General features: G+C 50.7%; 1 protein-coding gene and 1 long non-coding RNA gene across 2 annotated transcripts in view; one reads left to right on the top strand and one right to left on the bottom strand.

The window, feature by feature from the left end:
• Window positions 1–22,648, bottom strand: part of SHB (SH2 domain containing adaptor protein B) — a 131,151-nt gene that overhangs the window by 22,979 nt on the left and 85,524 nt on the right. Inside the window, exons 4-5 of the mRNA XM_077147644.1 lie at window positions 7,104–7,275; window positions 987–1,106 (exon numbers count right to left, since the gene is read on the bottom strand). Coding sequence (XP_077003759.1) covers window positions 987–1,106; window positions 7,104–7,275 — 292 coding nt within the window. The remainder of the gene's footprint in view (window positions 1–986; window positions 1,107–7,103; window positions 7,276–22,648) is intronic.
• Window positions 4,150–5,431, top strand: LOC143673320 (uncharacterized). The gene is made up of 3 exons (XR_013170324.1): window positions 4,150–4,397; window positions 4,564–4,752; window positions 5,044–5,431. It is a non-coding gene; the product is annotated as an uncharacterized LOC143673320 (long non-coding RNA).

The following is a 22,648-nucleotide window of genomic DNA, read 5'->3' as shown; positions in this document are numbered from 1 at the left end:
TCCCAGTGCCTGGGTCCTGCGGCCTCTGCCTGGCCTTGCTGCCTTCCCACACGCTCCCCAGTTTGCTCCTCTCAGGCCAGTGTCACCGTCCTGGCTGCACTGAACCCCCATCTGCCCAGTTGGCACCTACAGGGGCTCTCCTGACAGCCACAGCCAGCAGGCTCCTGCCCAGTCACAGGGCCTCTGATGATGGTGAGAGGAAGCCAGAGGGAGGATCTGCCGGGGCCGGGGGACCAGGATTTACATCCCATTTCTGTCACTTACTCTCTGTGTGTCTTGGGAGAGCCCTTCTCTCTCTAGGCCTGTTTTACCACCTGGGTGTTGGGAGATCTCTTGGGCCCCCATCCAGTAACAGCCTGAATGACGAAGCACCCTACCAAACCCTTCCCTTACTTCTGGGCCCAGCTGTCCCGACAGCAATGCCCCGTGGGTCAGAACGACCTGGCAGTCTGGAAAGCAGCTGCAGGAAGTAAGGCCAGCAGGAGCCTCCCCAACACCAGTCAGCATTCATCACAATCTTTGTGAGAAACAAAAATCAGACCCGCCTAAACAGCAAGCTACAGCGTGAAGGAAGGCAATCCTCACGTGGCATTGTCAGAGGACAGTCAGACAGCAGGCCTCAAGTCCTGGCCCTGTCACCAGGGGACCCATGGCCCCTCTGAACCTCAGTTTCCTCATCTGCAAAATGAGGGTAACATGTTCCTCCTTGGAGGACTGCCATGAGGTACGAGAGAGGGCAGAGTCTGCTAGGAACTCTATAGCCCATGGCTCAGAGCAGATGCAAAACCTATTCTTGGGTATTTCATACATACTCTTCTTCTTCTGGAGAGGCAGAAACAGCAACCACAAAATCTTTGCAGCCCAGGGGAATAAGATCAATTGAAAAACCGAGGCTTGAAATAACTTGCGCTGGCAAGTTTCCCCAGGGGGACACTGGCGGGTTTTTTCACCATAGAGAGCAGCTGGGTGTGGGAGGCTGTACTCACTTCAGGGAGAGGGAGTAGTCGTGCTTGCTGGTCTGGCTGTTGCGGACAAGGTAGCTGCACTCCTTGCAGAGTCTCAGCAGGTTCTCAGCATCTCCTCTGCTGATAGCTCCGTGATACCATCTATGGAGAAAGCCAAGGGGTCAACACTGGGCAAGGACAATGCCTCCCCCAGCCCTGACACCCAAATGGACACCTGACCTCCTTGGGGCCAGCAGTGAGAGTAACTCGAGCTTCCTTATTACAAGGCAGATATGTGCTCGTTTGTTGAACAGATGGTTATGGAGTGCTGACCCCCAGAGACTGCACCCTCAAGAGGCTGACATTCTATGCTAGTATAAGAGTCAGATAACCAGGTAGCCATGGAGTGGATCATATGGCGAAAGCGGCACTTAGGAAAATGAAGCAGAGTGTGTGGTTGGGAGCTCGTGGTGGGGGCTGCTATTCTAAGTAGTGCTCAGGGAAGTCTTCTGGAGAATGTGCCCTTTTACAGTAGATACTGGAAAAGAGCACTGCTGGCAGAGGGAAGGGCAGCAAATGCAAAGGCCCTGGGGTGGTGGATGCAACCAGGAGCAGTCTGGAAACAAGGAGGTCAGTGTGGCTGGAGGGAGGTAGCTGGGAGGGTAGGGGGTGGGATGTGGGGGTGCTGGGGTCGAGACAGACTAGGCAGGGCCTGCTGCACCAGTGAGGACTCCCGATTTTACAGTCTCAGCGAGACAGGAAGTTGTTGCGAGAGATATGCTCTGCCTTTCAGTGCTGTCAGAGGGGCAAGCAAGCAGAATTTGTAACTCAGGACATGAGGCAGGTGGTGTGGGACGGTGGCACCAAGCTTCTGCCAGACAGGTCTGCAGTCGACTGGGCACATGGAGACCCCAGCACCACTGCTCTGGACACCATGTAGGACAGAGGCTAGCGGCAGCATTAGGAGGGAGGGAGGGAGTCTGGCAGCCCTGGCCTGACGAAGGTCCCCAACCACAAGACAGAATGGGAGCCCTGATTTCAAAACTAGAGAAGCAGAAAGGAGAGCCTCAGTGAAAGCAAAGACTACAGCGTGCCAGGCGGCTGGTTGATCTCTACATTACGGTGTCTGAGGGTAAGGCTCACAGGAGACGGTATGTGATTGAGCTGGGAAGAAAACCAGAGACGCTGGAGAGGACCGCACCTGGCAATACCCCACCTAGAGGAGATCCTAACCCGCTGCTCAACTGGCGGCAGTCAGACACGCTGAACATGGCTGAGCCTCGGTTCCCTCTCAAGCGAGGGTCATTCCACCCCCGTCTTAGGGACACGAAGATTAAACAGGAGAATGCATGGGAAGAGCTAGCGTGGAGCCTGGTGTGGAGTGAGTTTTAACAAATGGCAGCTACAGGCATCATCAGGGAGAGACTGAACTTGCAGGCTGCCAGGGAAGAACAAACAGCTCCATCTATAATGATTTCAGGCTCCTGCTGTTCGCGTGGGCTACATGCTCAATTCCTGAGCGTCACGTGGGATGCCGCCACCTGACACCTGCCCAAGAGTGCCCTGCAAAAGGCACCTCTGGGAGTTCTGTTACAGAAACACTGCTTAGAGAAAAGGCTGTGCTGCCTCTCACCGTGAATGTACTGCCATTTACATGGCAGCGCTGAAAATGACATGATTGCATCCCTAAAAAAAACCCTCCTAGCTTTCTAAAGTGAGGGCTAGAGGGTAGATCCGAGTGTTCCCACGGAGAGTGCTGACTCCTGCCCACTGGGACTGGGACCATGTGTTGCTGGCTGCCCAGGAGATGACGATGCCCAGTGGGCTGGGCCAAGAGCTGGACATCTGGTGGGAAACTCACCAAAGGAGAAGGCAGGGGGTGCGTGAAAACCGCAGACCTGCCTAAACTTGGGGGTATGGATGGATTGCTATATAGTTCAAACACTTCTAGAAATATGAAGGTCCAAGGATGCTAGCGAAGGCATATATTACAGTAACTGGGAGAGATAATTACACAAAGACAGAGGCAACTTTACAAATAAGAGTTAACAGATTTAAGATTGTCCTCTGGGAAATTTCACCTAACACACCCCCAGTGAGCTGACAAACTTGTTGTTTTATAAGGAAAACAAGTTTCAACCTTGAAGCTGAGCTGTCCTTGGGGAGAGGCCCCAAAATGGTCTCTGGGGAAGGTGCTGTCTGCTACCAGCCCCTCCGTGAGTGTGGCAACAAGCCTGGCTCTCGAGGGGCATCCTGGGGCCTCAGGACCCTTGTTAAGAGGAGCCCTTAGTTGGTAAACCAGAAAAGCTACAACAGGAGCTTCTTCCCTGGCTGTTCCAGCCACTCCACACAGACAGAAAGCTCAGGGGAAGCAGGGTCAAGGGATCAAAAGAGGCCCAGGCAGAGGGTGGAGCTAAGGGGCAAAGGACACTGGATGAGGAGTCAGCCTGTCAGCAGGAGTTTGGAGATCAGTAGACAGGCTGAGTTTGGGGGGCCCTGCAGTGGGCTGGGGGCCCACTGTCAGGCCTGAGGAGGCTCCGCTGGGACTGAAAAGAGAATCCAGGCAGGAGGCTGTCTGGGGGACAGGCTGGACCTGGCAGTCAGGTCAGAACCACAGGGATCAGGGAGACACAGCCATCACCCACCCCACCCAACACTCAAACTCATCCAGAATTTACTGACCATTTATTGCATCCTTGATCTCATGGGACTGATGCAGGGAGATGGGAGTCAACAGACATAGGAAATGATTTCAAAGGGCGACAAGGGCTATGTAGGAATACAGGGTTTGTGAGGGGGCAGTGACTGGGTGGGGGAGGTGGCTGCTTTAGGGGCAGTGACTGGGTGGGGGAGGTGGCTGCTTTAGAACCAGTCTGGAGGTGAGGCGCTGACATGATGATATCTGACCCGAAAGCTACATGGTGAGAAGGAGCAGATCACGTGAAGGGACAAAGAAAAGCATTCCTTGTAGAGGAAGCAGCAAGTGCAAAGGTCCTGTGGGTGGGGCGGGGCTTGTAGTGTTCAGGAGCAGAAAGGCAGCAAGAACAGCTGCAGGGAGCATGGAAAGGTGTGGGTGGAACAGGATGCCGGGCCTGGTAAGAAGAGTGGAATGCATTCAAAGCATAGTGGAGGGTGAAGGTGGGTTTTATTTTTATTTTTTATTAATTAATTAACTTTTTTTTTTTTTTTGGCATGGGCAGGCTCCAGGAATTGAACCTGGGTCTCCAGCTCAGCAAGTGAGACTTCTCGCCACTGAGCCACCACTGCACCGCCCTGAAAGTGGGTTTCAAACAGAGATGTTACTTGCTCTGGATGACCTCACAAGAGGTCCACCAGGTTGCCCTGAAGAGGGGCCAAGGGGAAGTGGAGAGGCCAGGCAGGACACTACTACAGTGGTCCCGACGGGAGGAACAGATGGATTCTGGCTGTATTTCGGAAAACTGGCAGAATCTGGTACTGCATGAAATGCTGGGTATAAGGGGGAAAAAGGAATCGAGACGACTCCAAGTTTGCGGCTTAGCAACTAGATAGACGTGGTGCTGTTTATGGAGGTGGGGAGGGAAAAGGCCTCAAGAAGAAGTCGTTTCAGGAGCCCAGTCTTAGGCATGTGACGTTTCAGATGCCCATTCATCAGCCCAGTGGAGATGCCAAGAAGGGGTCCTGGAAGAGATGCGGGCTAGGGACGTGCATTTGTGAACCGTCTCCCAGATCCTGGAAGACTTCCCAGGGAGAGCATGTAGTTGGAGATGGAACCCTGGGAAGTCCAACCTTCAGGTGGAGCAGAGCCTGGGAAGGCGTGGCCTGGGAGGTAGGACAACCAGGGGCAGCTATGCCCACTGCCCTGGGGATGGAGGAGGTGACTTGGTGACCCGGGAGAGAGGGGAGCAGGTGTGGTGGGTGAGAAGACCACGGGAGGTGAGGGAGGCAGGGAGGAAGGGCAGACGGCTATTGACTGAGCTCCTCTTGTGTGCCAGGTGCTGCTCTAGCACCGGCAGTGTCCCAGCAAGGTGTCCCAGAACAGATGCTACAGTCTCAAAAAGTTAGAGAAGGAGGGGGGATACTGAGTCAAGACCATCTTATTTATGTATTTTCTTTTAAGAAAACAGAGCATATTCATATCCTGATGCTGGTGGGCAACCTCCAGGAGGTGGGAGATGTCTCCCTGAGCAGCCTTTCCACTGTTCCAGGAGGGAAGGCCGGCAGTGTGGGTGTTGGCAGAGGTGTGACACCCAGTTCTCAAGAATCCTGTAAGACCCGGTGGGGGTGGGGAGAGTATACGCTGCAGGGCTTTAGTCTTCCCTTCTTGGGATGGAGGGAAGTTTGGACTTGAAAGAACCTCCCAAACTTATCAGCCCAGGTGGCAGATCAGGTGATCCTTTCTGTCTGGGTCATCAGAGTCTATGGGAAGTGGGATTTCAACAAAGGACATCCCCTAGGGGATGAGTCAGGGCCTCTGGCAGGCCAGAATGATCCTGGGGAGGGGAGAAGATGGGGAGGGAAAGCCAGCCATGACTGTGGACTTGGCCGAGAGCCTTGTCAGGGCAGGGATGGGAAAGGAAAGGGGTCCCAGCCCAACAGAACTGAAGTTCGGCCTGACACAGGAGCAGGCAGGTCCCTGGTAGGGCCTGGGCATTCCTGGTCAGGATGCACACTGAACAGCTCCCAGCCATCTCTGGATCTTACTTTGTTTGTTGATTAAAAAGTACACAGTTTGATTGGAAATAAGCAAACCTGCCACCCAATCTGCGTGCCTGTGAGAAATGATTAACACAACACCTGCTGGGCGTGCTCCCCCATGTGCTCTGTACCACAGGAGCTGGGCCCGTGCAAAGGGAGCTGAGCCACTGTAGACTATGGCATATGCTTAAAAGCAGGACACATGACATCATTCAGAAAACCCTGCGTGCTGCTTGCTGAATGAACATTACCTGGGAGGGAGCACTGCCTGACTGTGCTGAGGCCAGAACCCCTAGTCCGGGATTAACAGAGGATACAGGTGAGAAAGCCCCAGGCGCAGCGGTGCCTGGCGTCTACTAAGCTCCTCCAGACTGAGGGCCTGCTCTGAGCCAGGCATTGTGCTGAGGTAGAGGATTAAAAAGCGTACAAGGAGAGAGAGCAAGGGGTTGAAGTGTGGGGTGTGCAGTTCAAATCCCACTTCTGCACTCTGACGGTGAGGCCCTGGCCAAGGTACTTATACCTGCTTGAACCCCAATTTTGCCATCTATAAAATGGAGATGAGACCCTTATTCATTGCACATATGCTTGTTAAGGGGACAATACAGCTGTGGGTACCAGCACAATGTCAGCTACCTGTTCTATCAGGTCACTCGGCAGAAACAGCAGAAGCTCACTCAGCCCAGGTATGTGGAGTCCCTAGGGAGACACTGGCCAAGCAGCCTGGGAACAAACTCACAGAATGAATGCCAGGCTAGGGAGATGGGACTTCACCATCCTAGCAATGATGTGTTAAAACCCACAGCAGAGCAGGGAGCTGCCCACAGCAAGGACTTGGCAGGGTGGGGGCGGGTCAGGGACCTTTCAGGAGATGACAACCGCAGTGGAGGGGAGAGGGCCTGACCCAGCAGGCCGGGGAGAAGTGAGGTGGGTAAAGAGCAAGAGTCCTGGGGCCAGTGTGGATGGACTTGGCCACTGACTGCCAGGTGGGGACTCTCGGGGGAAACGGGCTGAGAAAACCCCAATCAGAAGTCTAAAAGCTTTGCCCAACTAAAATCAGGCAGATATGGAGAAAAAACCTCTTTAGCTAGCAAAGAAATCAACCGGGAACAGGATTTAATTTACACTTAGCCTCTCGAGAACTTACTGGCTGCCTGGTGAAATAAGAAGCAAGGCTGAGCCAGAGACGACTGTGCAGCCCTTACCACTAGCCAGCGAGGATACAGGAGGGAACAAAAGCAGAGAAAGCACAGAGCCGGGAATCAGGAGACACCAGTTCTGACCCTGGTCCTGCCTCTGACTTGCCGGTGGTTTCGCCCTTTAGGAGCCTTAACCTGCCCATCTGCACACTAAGGACAGTGGGACTAAAGGGCCCCTTTAGCTCTAACATGCTGAGACGGAATTCTTACACAAGATAGAGAAAAGAAAGAGCAGTAACTGGATGACCCGGGAGCCGAGGCTGGGCTTTGCTATCCCGGAACTCACATTTGTTTCTCCAGTGGGACGGCGGGATCCACTCTCTCTCCCAGAATCCCGCAGAACTCGGGGCTCCCGTGTTTGATGGGCTTGAAGCCCCCTCCAGGAGCACGAAGCTGGCGCCGCCGGTCCCGGGAAGGCGAGGGGGATGACTGCCGCTTCTCACTGCCATTAAACTGGGCTGTGGGGGAGAAAGAGAAAACATATGTTTACCCAGTGCTAAGGCCAGGGAGTTCCGAGGGTGGGGAGGGGTGCTCAGTCAGGGTGAGCGGTGGTGTCAGCCTGGACCCTACAATTCGCAGGTAGAAGTTTCTGACAATGGAAAACAGGGCTCAAAAAGATTCTGGCTTCCTGAGACAGGACGTCATGCTGTCAAAGCTAGATGGCGAGTTCACAGGGCTCCCAGAGGGAACCCCCTCACAGCCCCTCCAGCTAGGGGGGTCTGGTTCCCTGAGGGGCCCAGTCCTTTGGGTAGGTCTCAGGGAATACCTCGTATCATGCCAAAACCTGCTTCCAAATGGCTCCTGTCTCCCATCCTGCCTAGAGCTGCATTTGGCTACATCTGCTCCTTTCCCCTAGAACAGCCCTTCAGAGAGACGCAGGTGGGGGCCGTATTGCAGCCTTCCAAGGCTGCTCCTCTTTATTCGGTCCTCCCTGAGTAGGCCTCCAGTCTGGCACCCAGGGAGGAGGGAGCGGTGCCCAGCACCTGCCTTCCCCCGGGTCTGGGTCTGCGGGAGCATTGTTCACCCTCACAGACTTGAGGAGATGCACCTTGAGGGCAGGACTCCTGGTGAGATCCACAAAGAGCAGGAAGTGCTGAGCTGCAACTGCAAGAAGGGTTCCTGGAGACCAACAGCCCAGCTCTTCGGGTCTCAGTTTCCTTTCTCTAAAAAATGGAGGTAATGACAGCACCTGGCTCACGAAGTCAGGAGGATTAAATCAGGTGAAGCACAGAGAGCTTGGCAGAGTCCCTGAAATGCTGTCTTTGCTCAACAGATGTTACTTGCTGCTGTTATTATAATGACTCTTATATAATCCTGTCTGCTCAATGCAGACACAACACAAGCATTACACATAAGCTACTGTGCTCCCCTGGGTTCCAGGTAACCTTGCAATGACTAGCTGAGGGTCTCAGCCTAGTCACTTAACCTCTCTGAATTTCCACCCCCTGTAATGCATTCCTCACCAGGCTGTCATGACGGTCTATCGGGGAATACATCTGAGGGTCTGAGCAAACAGGCCAGGGCCTGAGGAACCAAGGTCCTGATGCTGTGCCCAGTTGTGGGATCATGGACATATGTCCTTGGCCCAGCCACACAAGCACAGAATCTCTCCCTTAACCAGTAAGCATGGACCTGACAAGCCATCCCGATGCCGGCCAGCACATCCCAATCTACCCTCATGTTCACACGAAGTGGCAGGGAAACGCCAGCACTGACTATACTGATATGCTGGAACCCAAGCCCTTTGGCATGACCCATAAGACTGTCCAGGACTGGCCCTGGCTACCTGTCTAGCCTCTCATGTCACCACAGCCCCTCCAGGCCTCCCCTGAACCTCACCCTCAACTCCTAGCAATTCTCCAGAGGCACGTGGCTCTGATGGCCACCTTTCTCATCCATTGCACAGGCCACGTCTTCTGCTTGAATCACCCGAACATACCCTCCCTCTTCTACTAATCTCTATCTGATGGACTCTACTTGCCCTTTTGGGATCGCCTCCTCCAGGAAGTCTTCCCCGACCTCATCCTCTCCCTAGACTCACAGTGACCAGAGCCCATGATAACCTACTGTCCAGTTACCTTGTCCTCCTTAACCAGGAGCCCCTTGAGGGCAGGGGCTGTACCATATCTGCCCCTATTCTCCGGGTCTAGCATGGTTCCTGCCATATAACAGGTGCTCAACAAATGGTTGAATGCTCAATGACTGACTTAATGAGCTGCTGTTTTGCTTTTTCTGGGAAAAAATATCAGTTTTCGTACTAGATAAATTGGATAAAACCTAATAACGTCCTAGTCAACACTGTAATTCCCCACTGAATTAATTTATACATTCACTTGCAATCTTAATAATATAGCCATATATTTTAGCAGGTGGTGATGAATGACAGGCTTAATTAGGCAAATCATTTCACCTAAAATAAAAATATACAGACTCCTTACTGCAGTGAATAGCAGCACAAAAAAATTTTTTTTAAAGAACAAAAGCTCTAAACACAACTGCTCTCATTCCTTCTAATTAAGTCTCTCTTCAATCTGCAATTTAAAACGGGAATGCTCTTAATTTAGTGATTTTTCTGCAAAAGATAAAGACACAATCCCTCATATGAACATCCGCATTTGGAGGAAAAAATGCCACTCCTGTGAGTCGTTAGAATGACAGAACCTAATTAATTCCACCTCTAGGCAATTAAAAATGGATGCTGAAATCCTGCACCAGGAAAGTGAGACTCAAAGCTGGGCAGGACAAGCCCTTGTGCCTCTGGCTCGATGACACGGACGGGACCCCTGGTGGTGGTGGAGGCAGGAGGGGGTTTGGTGAGCAGTACAAATATAAGGATATTCTTCCAAGAACTAGTACAAATGTATTAATAGGGTGGTGTATGGGAAAAAATACACCCAATGCAAACTATGGTCCATAGTTAACAGTAATATTGTAATATTCTTTCATCAGTTGTAACCAAGGCATCACACCAATGTTAAGTGTCAGTAACAGGGGGGTAGAAGGGGTATGGGGTTTTTCTTTTTTGGAGCATGAAAATGTTCTCAAATCGTTGTGGTGATGAATGTACAACTCTGATTATACTGAGAGCCACATCACTTTGGATGGATTGTATGGTATGTGAATAAAACTGCTTAAAAAGAAGAAACAAAAAAAACAAACAAAAACAACAGCCTTTGGGGCTTAGGAAGGCAGCTGCCCTCCAGCTCCAGGGGCAGGTGAGGTGGCCCCTCCCTGATCTCAGCTCACTGTATGACGTCTAGAAGTCTCCGTGGCCTGGCACTAACCGCAGACCCTCTGCAAAGCTCCCTCTGGTCTCACCTACTGAGAACTAACATCTACCTCTCCTCGTGGGGCTCAGAGCTAACCAGAACCTCCAGCACTCTCCCCCCAGTCAGCCAGAGTGTTTGTGGGGCAGCACCTGGGATTTATTTTATTTCTCTTGGCCCTCTCTAGTTGCTTTTCTGCTCCTAAAACTACCATAGTACCTAGTACGGAGTAGGTGCTTAGTAAATGCCAAGATGAAACAAACGTGTTTCTTCAAGCTCTGTCTCCTTCCTTCCCACCATGTGGAGCTGACCAGAGGGCAAGCTACAAAAATCAAAGGGCCTCGAACACACAGCCCTCTCGGACTCATACACCTTCGGTGGCCCCGGAGTGCCCCAGGCTAAAAGGTAGACTTCCTCACTCAGCCATTCAGAGTCCTGGATGACTTGGCTCCAACCTGTGCTTCTAGATGCATCTTCCTATAGAAAATCCCCTCTGGGTTCCACATCCACTGATGCTCCAGTCACCAAGGATGGTCAATCTCCAAATCTCTCATCTGCCCTTTTGCCTCTAGACTTTGCTTTGGCTGTGTCCATCCTCTAGGGATCTTATTTCATCATTATCTGTCTGTATAATCCCAACTAATTTTCAAAGTTTGGCTCCAAAGCCACTTTCTAGGCTAACTGTCCTGGACCCAAGTATAATTCATTTCTCATCAAGCCCCACAGTCCCTTGTCTACACCACTGTCCCAGCACTGGTCCCACCTGGACTCCAGTACAGTGAGGTATGCAGGTGTCTTCTCAGAGCTGATGGAAACACCTCAGGCCTCAAATCCTCAGTCTCCTCTGAACTCCTTGTATTTGACATGCAGCTGGCTTAATGAATGGCTGATGGGCTGAACAAGGTAGGGGGATGGAGGAACTGAAGCAGTTTGGCATCATGGAAAGGGTGTGGACTATGGAGTTAGGAACACCAGGATTTGAATCCTGCGTCTACCACTTACTGTGTGACTTTGGGCAAGTTTCTAAACCTCTCTGAGTCTTGGCCGTTTCATGTGTAAAACAGGACTGACAATATCTGGGGGCTGTGGAGGTTCTTGGTATTGAAGTCTAGTTGTGCCCCCTATCAATGGTGGTCCCTCTCTACCCTGCCCTGTCACATTCATGCTTAGAACAGCAAATCTCATGCATTCAAGAGCAAAGTGCCTCATGTCAGAAACCAGCTACTTTTCCCCCAGCCTCTGTTGGAACTGCTGACTAGATTGTAAGTCCCGAGAAGACAGGACATGTTATTTTGTTTTGTTCTAGGCTGAATCTGTAGTGCCTGGAATAGTGTCCGATGTAGTAGGTACACAGTGTTTGTTGAAGGAATAACTCTTCACCCAGCCTGGCAGGACAATAAAACCTCCATTCATTATCAAGAAAAGAGAAGTGCTTCTCCTTTATCAGGCTTCCTATGCACGAAGGCTTGACGTAAACATTCTCTTCTGACCCCTGTAATAGCCCTTAGGCGGTAAATGCTATCAGTATCCACATTCTCATAAACAAGGTCTGGGGTGGTTGAGTCATTTGCCCCAGCTATAAGGAGCCGGTGGCCTCCAGGGCCAGCTTTTGACCTCTGCTTGTGGATTTCAGGCCCTGGGCGATGACCTCCCTCACCTGGGATACCTTAGGAGGCCGAGGGGGAAAAGCACCGAGTGTCTGCCAAACATCCCCCAGTCCTCTCCACTGGTCCAGTGTGCAGACTGCGGCCCCTGAGGACAGAGACCAGGCAATCAGAACTAGAGGGGAGCAAGGGGCAGGGGCTTGGGCCACAGGGGAGGCCTGGGAAAAGGTCTCTAACCTCAGACTGCCCAGTTGCTGACTTCGCTGACATCCTGCTTCTTTCTGGATGACCTGGACTCTAAGACCTTCAGGTTCCCTAGTGCAGGACAGAGTCCCCTTAAAGGAGAGGTAGTGAGAATTATAACCACTGAAAACAAAACACTGTATGCAGAGAGCGACTCCAGCCCTTCTGTGGAAGAGCCTCAAGTAAATGTGGGCCCCATGTGCAAACCGTGTGGGGATGGAGTTTCCCACTCCTGGTGTCGGTTCATGGATGTCACGTTTTTCTGAAGAATCGAGGGTACAGAGAACAGCATTGAGGCGCCCAAGCAACCCCTACCCAAGCAGCCCTTGGCCAACAGCCAGGCCAAGACCCTTGTGGGGGGCAAAAACTGGGCTGAGGCTGGGGGAGGGCAGGGTGGGAAGGTGGAGGTGCTGCTACCGTGGACAGTGATGAGCCCCTGAGAGGGGGGCAAGGAGAGGAGACTGCACTGATTAGGGGAGGTGCGGGCAGACCGCAGGGACGCCGGAATCTATGAAATGTCATAAATTTCCAAAGTGAAACACACTTGTAGATGATTATAACACCGGTTCCCATACCATGGTTCTCTGCTGGTACAACTTTCAGGACACATGCATTATGTAAACCCATGTGACCCTCACAAGCACACAGTGAGGTAACAGTGAGCATTCCCATTTGACAGATGGAGAAACTGAGGCCCAGAGGTGAAGCCCCCTTTCCACCTCCCCGTTTGGGGGACTGCAAGCTACCCACCCCCAATTAGGCTTGTAAGACAACAGGGGACTCAACAAATGTTTGATTTGCATTTCCAGGCTCACCAACAAGAGGCCTCGGTGTTTACCTCGCAGACACAGCAGGGCCCTGGGGCACGGTGCTGCCACCCAGCCTGGGAGGTGCCCAGAAACAGAGGTCCTCATTGTGCGGGTAGTAGCCCATCCTCAGGAAGGCTGCGAGGGAGCAAGGCCCGGGTTCCAGGAACCACATCCCCATATGAACACCCAAGCCTGCGCCTGACAAGCAGGCGTGCCTTTGTGGGTTCATTTGTGCACTCCCCATAGGAGATGGGGCCCCCACAGCCTGGTGCAAAGACCCTGCCCCGAGGGCTGCTGCTTGGCTACATGAAATTTGAAGATAAATCCTTACAAAAATCATGACTAAATAACTCAAACGCAGAAGTCTTTTCAATTGCCAAAGCAAGCCATCTTCACAACGTTTTCCTTTTTAGCATGGACTAATGCATCTATTTCCCTTGTTTTGAAAACTATTGGTTGAAATACAACATCCACTCAGAAACACAGGCAAATCATAAGTATATACCTGGTGAAGTCTCACCAAGTGTGCCCCTCCAGGCAAGCAGCACCCAGTTCCAAAAACAACACATCGTGAGCCCCACAGAGAGACCTCTAGGAGAGTGGCTCCCCGACTTCCAACATCTCAGATGAACTGTCTATTTCTGAACTTCAGGTATAAGGATCATTTTGTCTATATTTTGTGTGGGTCTTTTATTTTTGCTTTTTACCATAGTACAATTCATTTTATAGCTGAGAATCCAAGATACAGAACCTATTCTGACTTACTGACTTGCCCAAAGTCCACAGCAAGACTTGAATGGGACTCCTGATTCAGAGGCCTAATGAGCTCAGCGGCAATCCTCTCCGTGGTACGGTGCGTTCCCAACGATAGGAAGAGCAGTAGTGACAGCAAAACCGGATGTCTACTGCCCCGTCACTGTGCCCCACCCTGGCTAAGCACTGCTTGAGGACAATCTCACTGAATGTTCCTGGCAACCCTTTGATGCAGTGCCCATTACCATCCCCATTTTACAGATGGGGGAACCAAGGCATAGAGATATCAAGCAACTTGCCCCAGGCTACCCTGCTAGCAAGTGGCAGCACAGGGAGTACCTGAGTTCTTGGGCAGCTGCTAGTACCAGGTGGGCCCCCCGTTAGAGAGGTCTGCTCATGCCTGATGCAGTTAGCTGGGTCTCAGGACAGTTGCACTTGCAAGTACCCACAGATACTTATTCAGAGTCCTACAGACTGGGCAAGTGACTTTCTCTCCCACCCACAAGCCTCACAGGACCTGCAGGGAGCAGGCTTAGGTGCTTGTGAAACTAGCTTCCCATCCAGGAGAATCCAAATCCAGCTCAGCTGGGTATGTTTCTGCTGCTGCCCCAGATAGCGGGAAGACGGTAGAGCCACAGGGGACAAGCCAGGGGCACCCACAGACCTGGCTCTCACAGGGCAGCCTCCCACCCACACACAACCACCAAAGGGACACCCAGCCTCCCCAGCTCTCCACAGCAATCAGCAGCCAATCAAAACACCCCTCCCCTGCAGGTTTCTGCAAACCTTATTTGGAGAGGAGACAGGTTTACATCCTAACAGAACAGATGTGAAAGCAAATCATCTCCTGAGCAGACCACGTGACTAGCTGTGTATTTTAAAGCCCAAAAAGAACCCTGGATTGGTTTTCCTGAGACCTGATTTATTCTGTGATTTAACACATCTCTGGGTGTTTATTGCTGATGTAGGTGCGGGTGCAGGTAGGACCAGGGCAGGAAGGGTCTCTGACCTCGTGGTGCTTAAAAGCCTGACCCACGTGAACATCTCTGACCTGCCAAACTGAAGAGGAGAGAGATTCAATTAGGTCTTTGTGTTTTTCTACACAGGACACAAAGGCATGTGAGGGGGGAGCATTTCTATCCATATAATTAGCAGATGAACTAAAGCTAATAAAGGCTGGTGTTTTTTCATTTTTTTAAAGTTAGTAAATGAATTCATTCATATGTCAACTAGAAAAGCCAACTGGAAAAACCTGTCCCTCAGTAACATATTAGCCAGAGGAAGCAGTGATCCCAGTTCGCTCATTTAAACCCTCCCCACCCCCTCCTCTCTAGACAGACCTGCTGTTCACACGTGTTAAACATTAATTACAACTGTTACTCATTACGTAGCAAAAAGCTCCTGGTACAAACACAATCGTTAATTTCCTTACAGGCCCACGGCATTCTGGGAAACCGTACAGGGGACGGGAAGTATCAAGGGGACCTGAGTGGAGCCAACTCTGAGGAGGGAGAAGGCACGGGTGGCAGAGAGGAGGTGGCATGTGGCGGGGTGAGCCAGCTGGGGGCCAGCCTAAAATCCCCCAGGGGCCCTCTGCAGAGGCCGAGCCTGTTTATCGTGTGCTCTCGAGGATGAGTCACGGGGCCTGGCAGGAACAGCAAGTCCAGAGCAGCGTCCTCATGCACACGGTGCCGGCGTTACCGCATTCAGAGCACCTGCCACCAAAGGACAGGGGCAGGGACAAGTCAGGTCAATACACAGTGGGCTCAACTGCTTCTGCCTCAAAAGCAACCAAACCCACTTCACCATGAACCAGGTGAGGGAATGTTCAAACCAGCCACTTCTACACAGGGTGTAGAAGTCAACGCAGCAGAAGGAAGAAGGGCTTTGTGGTCAGACTGACCAAAGCCTGGCTCTGCTATTCATTAGCTGTGTGACAGGGGGACAAGCGGCTTGTCCTCTCTGAGTCTCAGGAGCGTCATCTGTGTGATGGGAGAACTACACCCATCCTGTGAGGCTTCACAGGGTTAACCCATGCCAAGTTTGTAATTGGTACCCAATAAATGATCATTTCCTGTCCTTTTTCTCATCCCCTCACCCTTTACCTGCTTAATAGGATTATTTTTAATCGGCCGATTGAACTAGCTTACAGATGACTTGCAATCGTTTTAGGAAACAGACATACTCAAGACCTTGTTTTCCCTTTCTCTGCCCTTTTAGCCTCACTGGATGAGGTTGGGAAGCTATCACAACTCAAGAGAGTGCCTAGTAAGGGGCAAATACACCAGCATTAGCAACCCTCGAACTTATGCTGACAAGTGTGTATCTGGTTGTTTCAGAACATGCCAATGCACACCCAGCACAGGGTGTGGGAAGAGCACAGAGGAGGAGCCCCAACCCAACGTGGGATGAGGGTAGGAAGGGACTGGTCATGTGAAGGAAGGCTTCTGGGAGGAGGTGACCTTGGTGTCACCTGAGATGAGCTATCTCCTCCCTGAAATAACCCACATCTGGCACCTAAGAGAGTAAGATGGAGGCCTATGGCTCACCAGCATCACACCTGGGAACTTGTATAAAATGCAAATTTTCAGGTCACACCCCCAGACCTACTGAGCCAGGAACTTCTGGGGTAGGACCCAGCAATCTGCTTAATGTTTCCTCCAAGAGATTTTGATGCATGTCAAGTTTGAGACTCAAGTAAATCAACCAACCTACATACCTAGAACTGCATATCTAGAATGGGGAGGGAGGTAGGAGGGGAGAGTTGGGGGGGCCCTCCCGCACCCAGGGGACCCAATCCTGGGGTGCAAATGAAGAATGGAAGAACCATTCCACAGGACAGATTTAGGATTCCCCACAGAAGGACTGCTTTCCACGCCATCCACGCTTCTCAGGCCAGGCATAACTGGGAATGAGCTTTGTAAACGGGCCCTCTGTGCCCTCTAAATGCCTCTTTATGTAGTACTGTTTTTATATTAGATTAAATTTTATTTAATATAGCAAGCCTTCTCGGAACACCAATAACAATTCTTACACGTGCCTTTAGGGCTCACAAAGTCTTTTCATCCAGATCTTTCCCCTTGATCAAAGAAGTCCAGTGTGGCAAGCGTTGTGACTAGCTCATTTTATGATGGGTAAACTAAGGCTCAAGGAGATTAAACAATCTATCTGAGGTGCCACAGCCGGTGAGCGGTGGAGCTGGTGTGTGAATTTAGGATTGTTTGACTTCTACTGCTCCAGCAAGTTCCAGCCTGCAAGGCTCCATCCTAAGCTTTCTAGGGCAGAGCAACCTGCCAAGGAACTAGTCCCCCAGAATAACCACGCCGAGCACTTATTGAGTCATGTCCATCTTTCATCTTTGCTGGGAAGCAGACCTGTTGCTGACTGAGTCCAGGATATCGCTTGAAAATCCACTTCAACTGGGGTAAATCTTCAGATGGTGAGTGGCAAATGAAACGACTCTATTTTCCCAGAAGGTCTCCAGGGTGCCTTTCACACCCTCTCCTGCTGTTTGGCACCATGAGCAAGTGCTCCATGATTTATGTCTTACAGGCAACTGCAAATTATTAAAGACAGAGCTTTCAACTCTACTCACTGGAGTAAAAGCAAACGCGGATGCATCCTCCATGTACAGGCTGTCTGGCTCTGCAAGAAGTCTGGGCTGACTCCTCTCCCCTTTTCTGGGCCCCAGTTTCCCCAGCGGGCCTAGGGGGAGTGGGGCGCAATGGGAGAGGCCCCACCCTGTGAATGGTGGCTGTGCATGCACCCGTGGGATGGTGCTGGTCACCCCCATGCAGGCAGAACCTCAGGACTTTTGTCTCCTATAGATCCTGCGCTGGAACCTCCAGCTGGGAACACAGCCCGGTGCCATATCGTACCAGCTGTAGACGTAGGAAAAACGGGAGGAAGGGAGACTAAAGGCATGCAGCGCTGCCCGTGGGCTGTGGGAGGGAAGCCAGGCTATATGCAGCATTTTGCAGAGCACTGGGGGGCTGGGCTTCCAAACAGGCTCAGGGACTGGGCTCCGGAGTTGAGCTGCGTAGATTCAAAGCCCAGCTCTGTTGTTGAAAAGCAGGGGCACTCTGGGCACATCACTCTTTACTTTGGACCTCAGTTTCCTTATTTGCAAAAGAAGGAAACTAATCTCCCAGAAGGCTGTTATAAGATTGAGATAACGCACACAATTAAGTACTTGGTACATGTCAGTGAGTGTGTCAGCATTCTCCTGACATGGCCTGACCCTTGGCAGGTGGGCAGGGGGACTGTTGGCCTCATTTCAGAGGGGAGAGTACCAAGGCTTTCAGTGAGGTTCCATTTCTGTTTGTGCAAAAGCCCTTTGGAGATGTGAAGACAGGAGATGTGCCGCCCACACATGGGGCTGCCTACCTGTCGCAGCTCTCCCTGTGCACCTGCGTCCGGTGGAGGCTCCCTTTGTCCATTCCAGTCACTGCCATGGGCCAGAGCTACAGGGGCACCAGCCATGGGCACAGACGACAAGCCAGGGGCCAACAGATCAGACCCTCCGCACTGAAACGTAAGGCTCCTTCTCCCAGGACCCAGGCCAGGCAGTGAGATCCCCAGGCCTCCCACAGGACCAGAGCTGTGTCTGGCAGGGCAGGAAAGCCATTTCTAGACCCACCTACCTGCTATGCAATTTGTTGCTGTAAAAACTCCTGGGGGTGATTCAAAGCAGACCAGGAACAGATTCCAGCCAGCTCTGGCAGGCAGGTGTCTCTCCGGGGTAAGGAGGGAGCCAACAGCTTGATGGAAGCCACACAGCCTCTCTGGGGACGGCCGGCTGCAGCCTACTCCCTGCAGCCAGCTGTGGAACCTGACCAAACATCTGTCCTGGGGCTGGGATCCAACAAGGGCTGCTCACGTCCCACAGGACTCTGGCTCTGCAGTGGGGGGGTTCTGGCCGAGACCACAGTCAGCCTCCTACAGGAGCAGCAGGCAACGAGGGCCCACGGTTCTTGGGAGAGCATGTAGTATTTCTCACCCACCCACTCAGTGAATCCTTAATTAAATACCAGCTGCAGAATTCTGAGAGAAGGGACGAGTTTAATTCCCAAGAAGCCAGGACCAGCTCACACACTGCAATAGCTGTTTTCACAACAACCATGAAGCAATAATCAAGCCGGCCAAGGCTGCGGCACCCAGAGCATGGGGCAAGAGGCCCCGTCTGACCTCCACAAGGGCCAGCCTGGCCTGTGTGACCTGTGGAGCACAGCTGCGAGTGGGGTACCTCTGAGCTTGCACACCCCCAGTGATGGGAAGCTCATTACATGCATTCAGGTCTAACCAATATTCTTACAACTCTCCTGAATCCTAAATCCCTGTGACTTCCTGCTCGGTGGGCCCAGACCATACCCCACATCTCTGACCCACCACAACCCTTCAGAAATTTGAGAGCACTGCTCAGCTCCCCTCATCCAGACCAAACATGCAGAACCAGAGAACAGAAGGGGTGAAAAGAGAGAAGGATTTTGCCCAACCATCTTCTCTCACAGATATTTTCAGCTATGGGTTCTGTTCTCCAGGCTCCTAGGACCATCACAGGGAGCTCAGGAGAAGCAAGAAAACGTGTGTGTGGGGTTTCAAATTGAAATTGTGGTAAGAACGGGCTAGCTAAGCAATGCCTTCCCCCTCCTCCCTGACAACACCAATGACCTGCTTAAATGCCGAGCACATCTGTGTGCAGTCATACATATACTCTCTCCCAAGTCAGGTGGGTAACGCTCTCCTTCATCCGAGCGGCCACGCTTCTGACAATTCTGCAGATGCTGGGTTTACAAACCCAGACGTGGCACACATTAGTGATCCAACTGAGCTGCATTAACTCATCCTCGTTACTGGAAAAGGGGTCTGTCCATGCCTCGCTTCATCTCCGCTCAGGGGACAGGAAACAATGAGGGTGCCTCTCACCTGCCAATGCTGCCCCCAACGGACTCTGCCCACAGATCCACGGAGGGTCACCTGTGGTCACGACTGAGGCTGCTTATCACAGAGTCCCTCTGGCCTCCAGCCTCTACAGACACCTCCGTCTATGCCCCAGGACTCAGAACAGAGCCAGAAGCTTCTTGGGCAAAGCGCAGCTAATTCACACACTCTGGAGCAGGTCACAACAAGGTAAGTGGCTTGACCAAACTGATGTGGGCAGGAATCTGTTTTCTGGTGGCAGCCTAGTAAATCAGACCTACAGTGACAGTGGAGATAGCAGCACAGCAATATAAACATAAACTTACTCTGAGGCTGTTCTGCCGAGACCTCATGATCCTTTGTGAATAAATAACTGTATGGAAGTTCTAAAACCAACTTTGGGCAAAAGTGAGCACGTTCCGACTGAGAGCCTTCTGAATAGATAGATGATGTCCTGCAGGGTTAAGGGCTACTCTCTTTAACGGGCAGACAAATCACCTGGGGATCTTGTTAAAACAGAGTCTTGACTCGTAGGTCTGGGGTGGTGCCTGAGACCCCCCTGCACTTCTGATGAGCTGCCAGGTGAGACGGCTGGTCCAGGGGCCACCCTCTGGACAGCAGGTATCAGACTAGACCAGAGCATCCGAGGGCACAAGTGCGATCAGTAAGCTGAAGGTCAGTCCAGGAGGGGTGAGCCCCCACCTGGCCTGCAGATCTAGCTCACGCCACAGGTCCTCGTGTCTGGGAGACTTGGCCACATAAGGCCCTTCAGCCCTCCAATCAAACTGGTGTTGACAGAGAGCAAGCTGGCTCCTCTCTGGTGCCTCTCATACCTGGGAGGATCACAGCCTCTTATCAGTCATGACAGGAGGCAACTTCTTGGTTTCTCTCATGACGCAGGAAAAGAGGAGGCTGGGAAATGCATGGAGAGATGTAGGGTGACTGAAATCTTCAGCCATACGCCTGTTCTCGCCTCTGGCTCGCGGCCAGGTTCTGGAACAGGGTGACCTCAAGGAGTGCACAGCCTGGCAGTGAGACTAACACCTCCAGAACTAACTCTGATATGGATTGAGGAATGCTCCACCAGTGACATAGCCAGGAAGCTCAAAAGGCCCAGAGAGGCGATGAGGATGCCTGCGGGACAGGTGTGCCATAGGGGCTCAGAGAGCTGGCAAGATGTGAGCTTAAAGGAGGCACGAGACTCTGCCACATGGGATGGGGCAGGAAAGAGCATTTCAAGTAGAAGGGATTGGCTTTGAACAGAAGCTGCTACATCCAGGGAACTGTGAGTAGGACATGCTGTACAGCAGGACATCAACTGGGGGGCCCAGGGCAGAGGTGGGGAGGAGGCCTCACTGCTCGGGGTCAGAAAAGGAGGAAGGGTCTAATTGTGTATGAAAAGGGGGGAGATTTAAGGAAAGTGAATTTTCAACAAATTAAAAATGAAAACTTTCCCTTTATTACCTTTGATGTGTTAAGAATTAAATTAGTATCATGACCAAGTAGGATTCAATCATGACCACGTAGGATTCATCCCAGGTATGCAAGGATGGTTCAACATAAGAAAATCAATTAATGTAATACACCATATCAACAAATCAAAGCAGAAAAATCACATGATCATCTCAATTGATGCAGAGAAGGCATTTGACAAGATTCAACATCCTTTCCTGTTGAAAACACTTCAAAGGATAGGAATACAAGGGAACTTCCTTAAAATCATAAAGGGAATATATGAAAAACCCACAGCTAATATCATCCTCAATGGGGAAAAATTGAAAACTTTTCCCCTAAGATCAGGAACAAGACAAGGATGTCCATTATCACCACTATTATTCAACATCGTGTTGGAGGTTCTAGCCAGAGCAATTAGACAAGAAAAAGAAATACAAGGCATCAAAATTGGAAAGGAAGAAGTAAAACTATCACTGTTTGCAGACGATATGATACTATACGTCGAAAACCCGGAAAAATCCACAACAAAACTACTAGAGTTAATAAATGTGTACAGCAAAGTGGCAGGTTACAAGATCAACATTCAAAAATCCGTAGCGTTTCTATACACTAGCAATGAACAAGCTGAGGGGGAAATCAAGAAATGAATTCCATTTACAATTGCAACTAAAAGAATAAAGTACTTAGGAATAAATTTAACTAAAGAGACAAAAGACCTATACAAAGAAAGCTATAAAAAACTGTTAAAAGAAATCACAGAAGACCTAAATAGATGGAAGGGCATACCGTGTTCATGGATTGAAAGACTAAATATAGTTAAGATGTCAATCCTACCTAAATTGATTTACAGATTCAATGCAATACCAATCAAAATCCCAACAACTTATTTTTCAGAAACAGAAAAACCAATAAGCAAATTTATCTGGAAGGGCAGGGTGCCCCGAATTGCTAAAAGTATCTTGAGGAAAAAAAACGAAGCTGGAGGTCTCAAGCTGCCGGACTTTAAGGCATATTATGAAGCCACAGTGGTCAAAACAGCATGGTATTGGCATAAAGATAGATAAAGATAGATATATCGACCAATGGAATCGAATAGAGTGCTCAGATATAGACCCTCTCATCTATGGACATTTGATCTTTGATAAGGCAGTCAAGCCAACTCACCTGGGACAGAACAGTCTCTTCAATAAATGGTGCCTAGAGAACTGGATATCCATATGCAAAAGAATGAAAGAAGACCCATCTCTCACACCCTATACAAAAGTTAACTCAAAATGGATCAAAGATCTAAACATTAGGTCTAAGACCATAAAACAGTTAGAGGAAAATGTTGGGAGATATCTTATGGATCTTACAACTGGAGGCAGTTTTATGGACCTTAAACCTAAAGCAAGAACACTGAAGAAGGAAATAAATAAATGGGAGCTCCTAAAAATTAAACACTTTTGTGCATCAAAGAACTTCATCAAGAAAGTAGAAAGACAGCCTACACAATGGGAGACAATATTTGGAAATGACATATCAGATAAAGGTCTAGTATCCAGAATTTATAAAGAGATTGTTCATCTCAACAACAAAAAGACAGCCAACCCAATTACAAAATGGGAAAAAGACTTGAACAGACACCTCTCAGAAGAGGAAATACAAATGGCCAAAAGGCACATGAAGAGATGCTCAATGTCCCTGGCCATTAGAGAAATGCAAATCAAAACCACAATGAGATATCATCTCACACCCACCAGAATGGCCATTATCAACAAAACAAAAAATGACAAGTGCTGG

The sequence above is a fragment of the Tamandua tetradactyla genome, chromosome 2 (assembly GCF_023851605.1).
Source record: "Tamandua tetradactyla isolate mTamTet1 chromosome 2, mTamTet1.pri, whole genome shotgun sequence".
NCBI lineage: Eukaryota > Metazoa > Chordata > Mammalia > Pilosa > Myrmecophagidae > Tamandua > Tamandua tetradactyla.
This window is presented reverse-complemented; position numbering and strand designations above follow the sequence as displayed.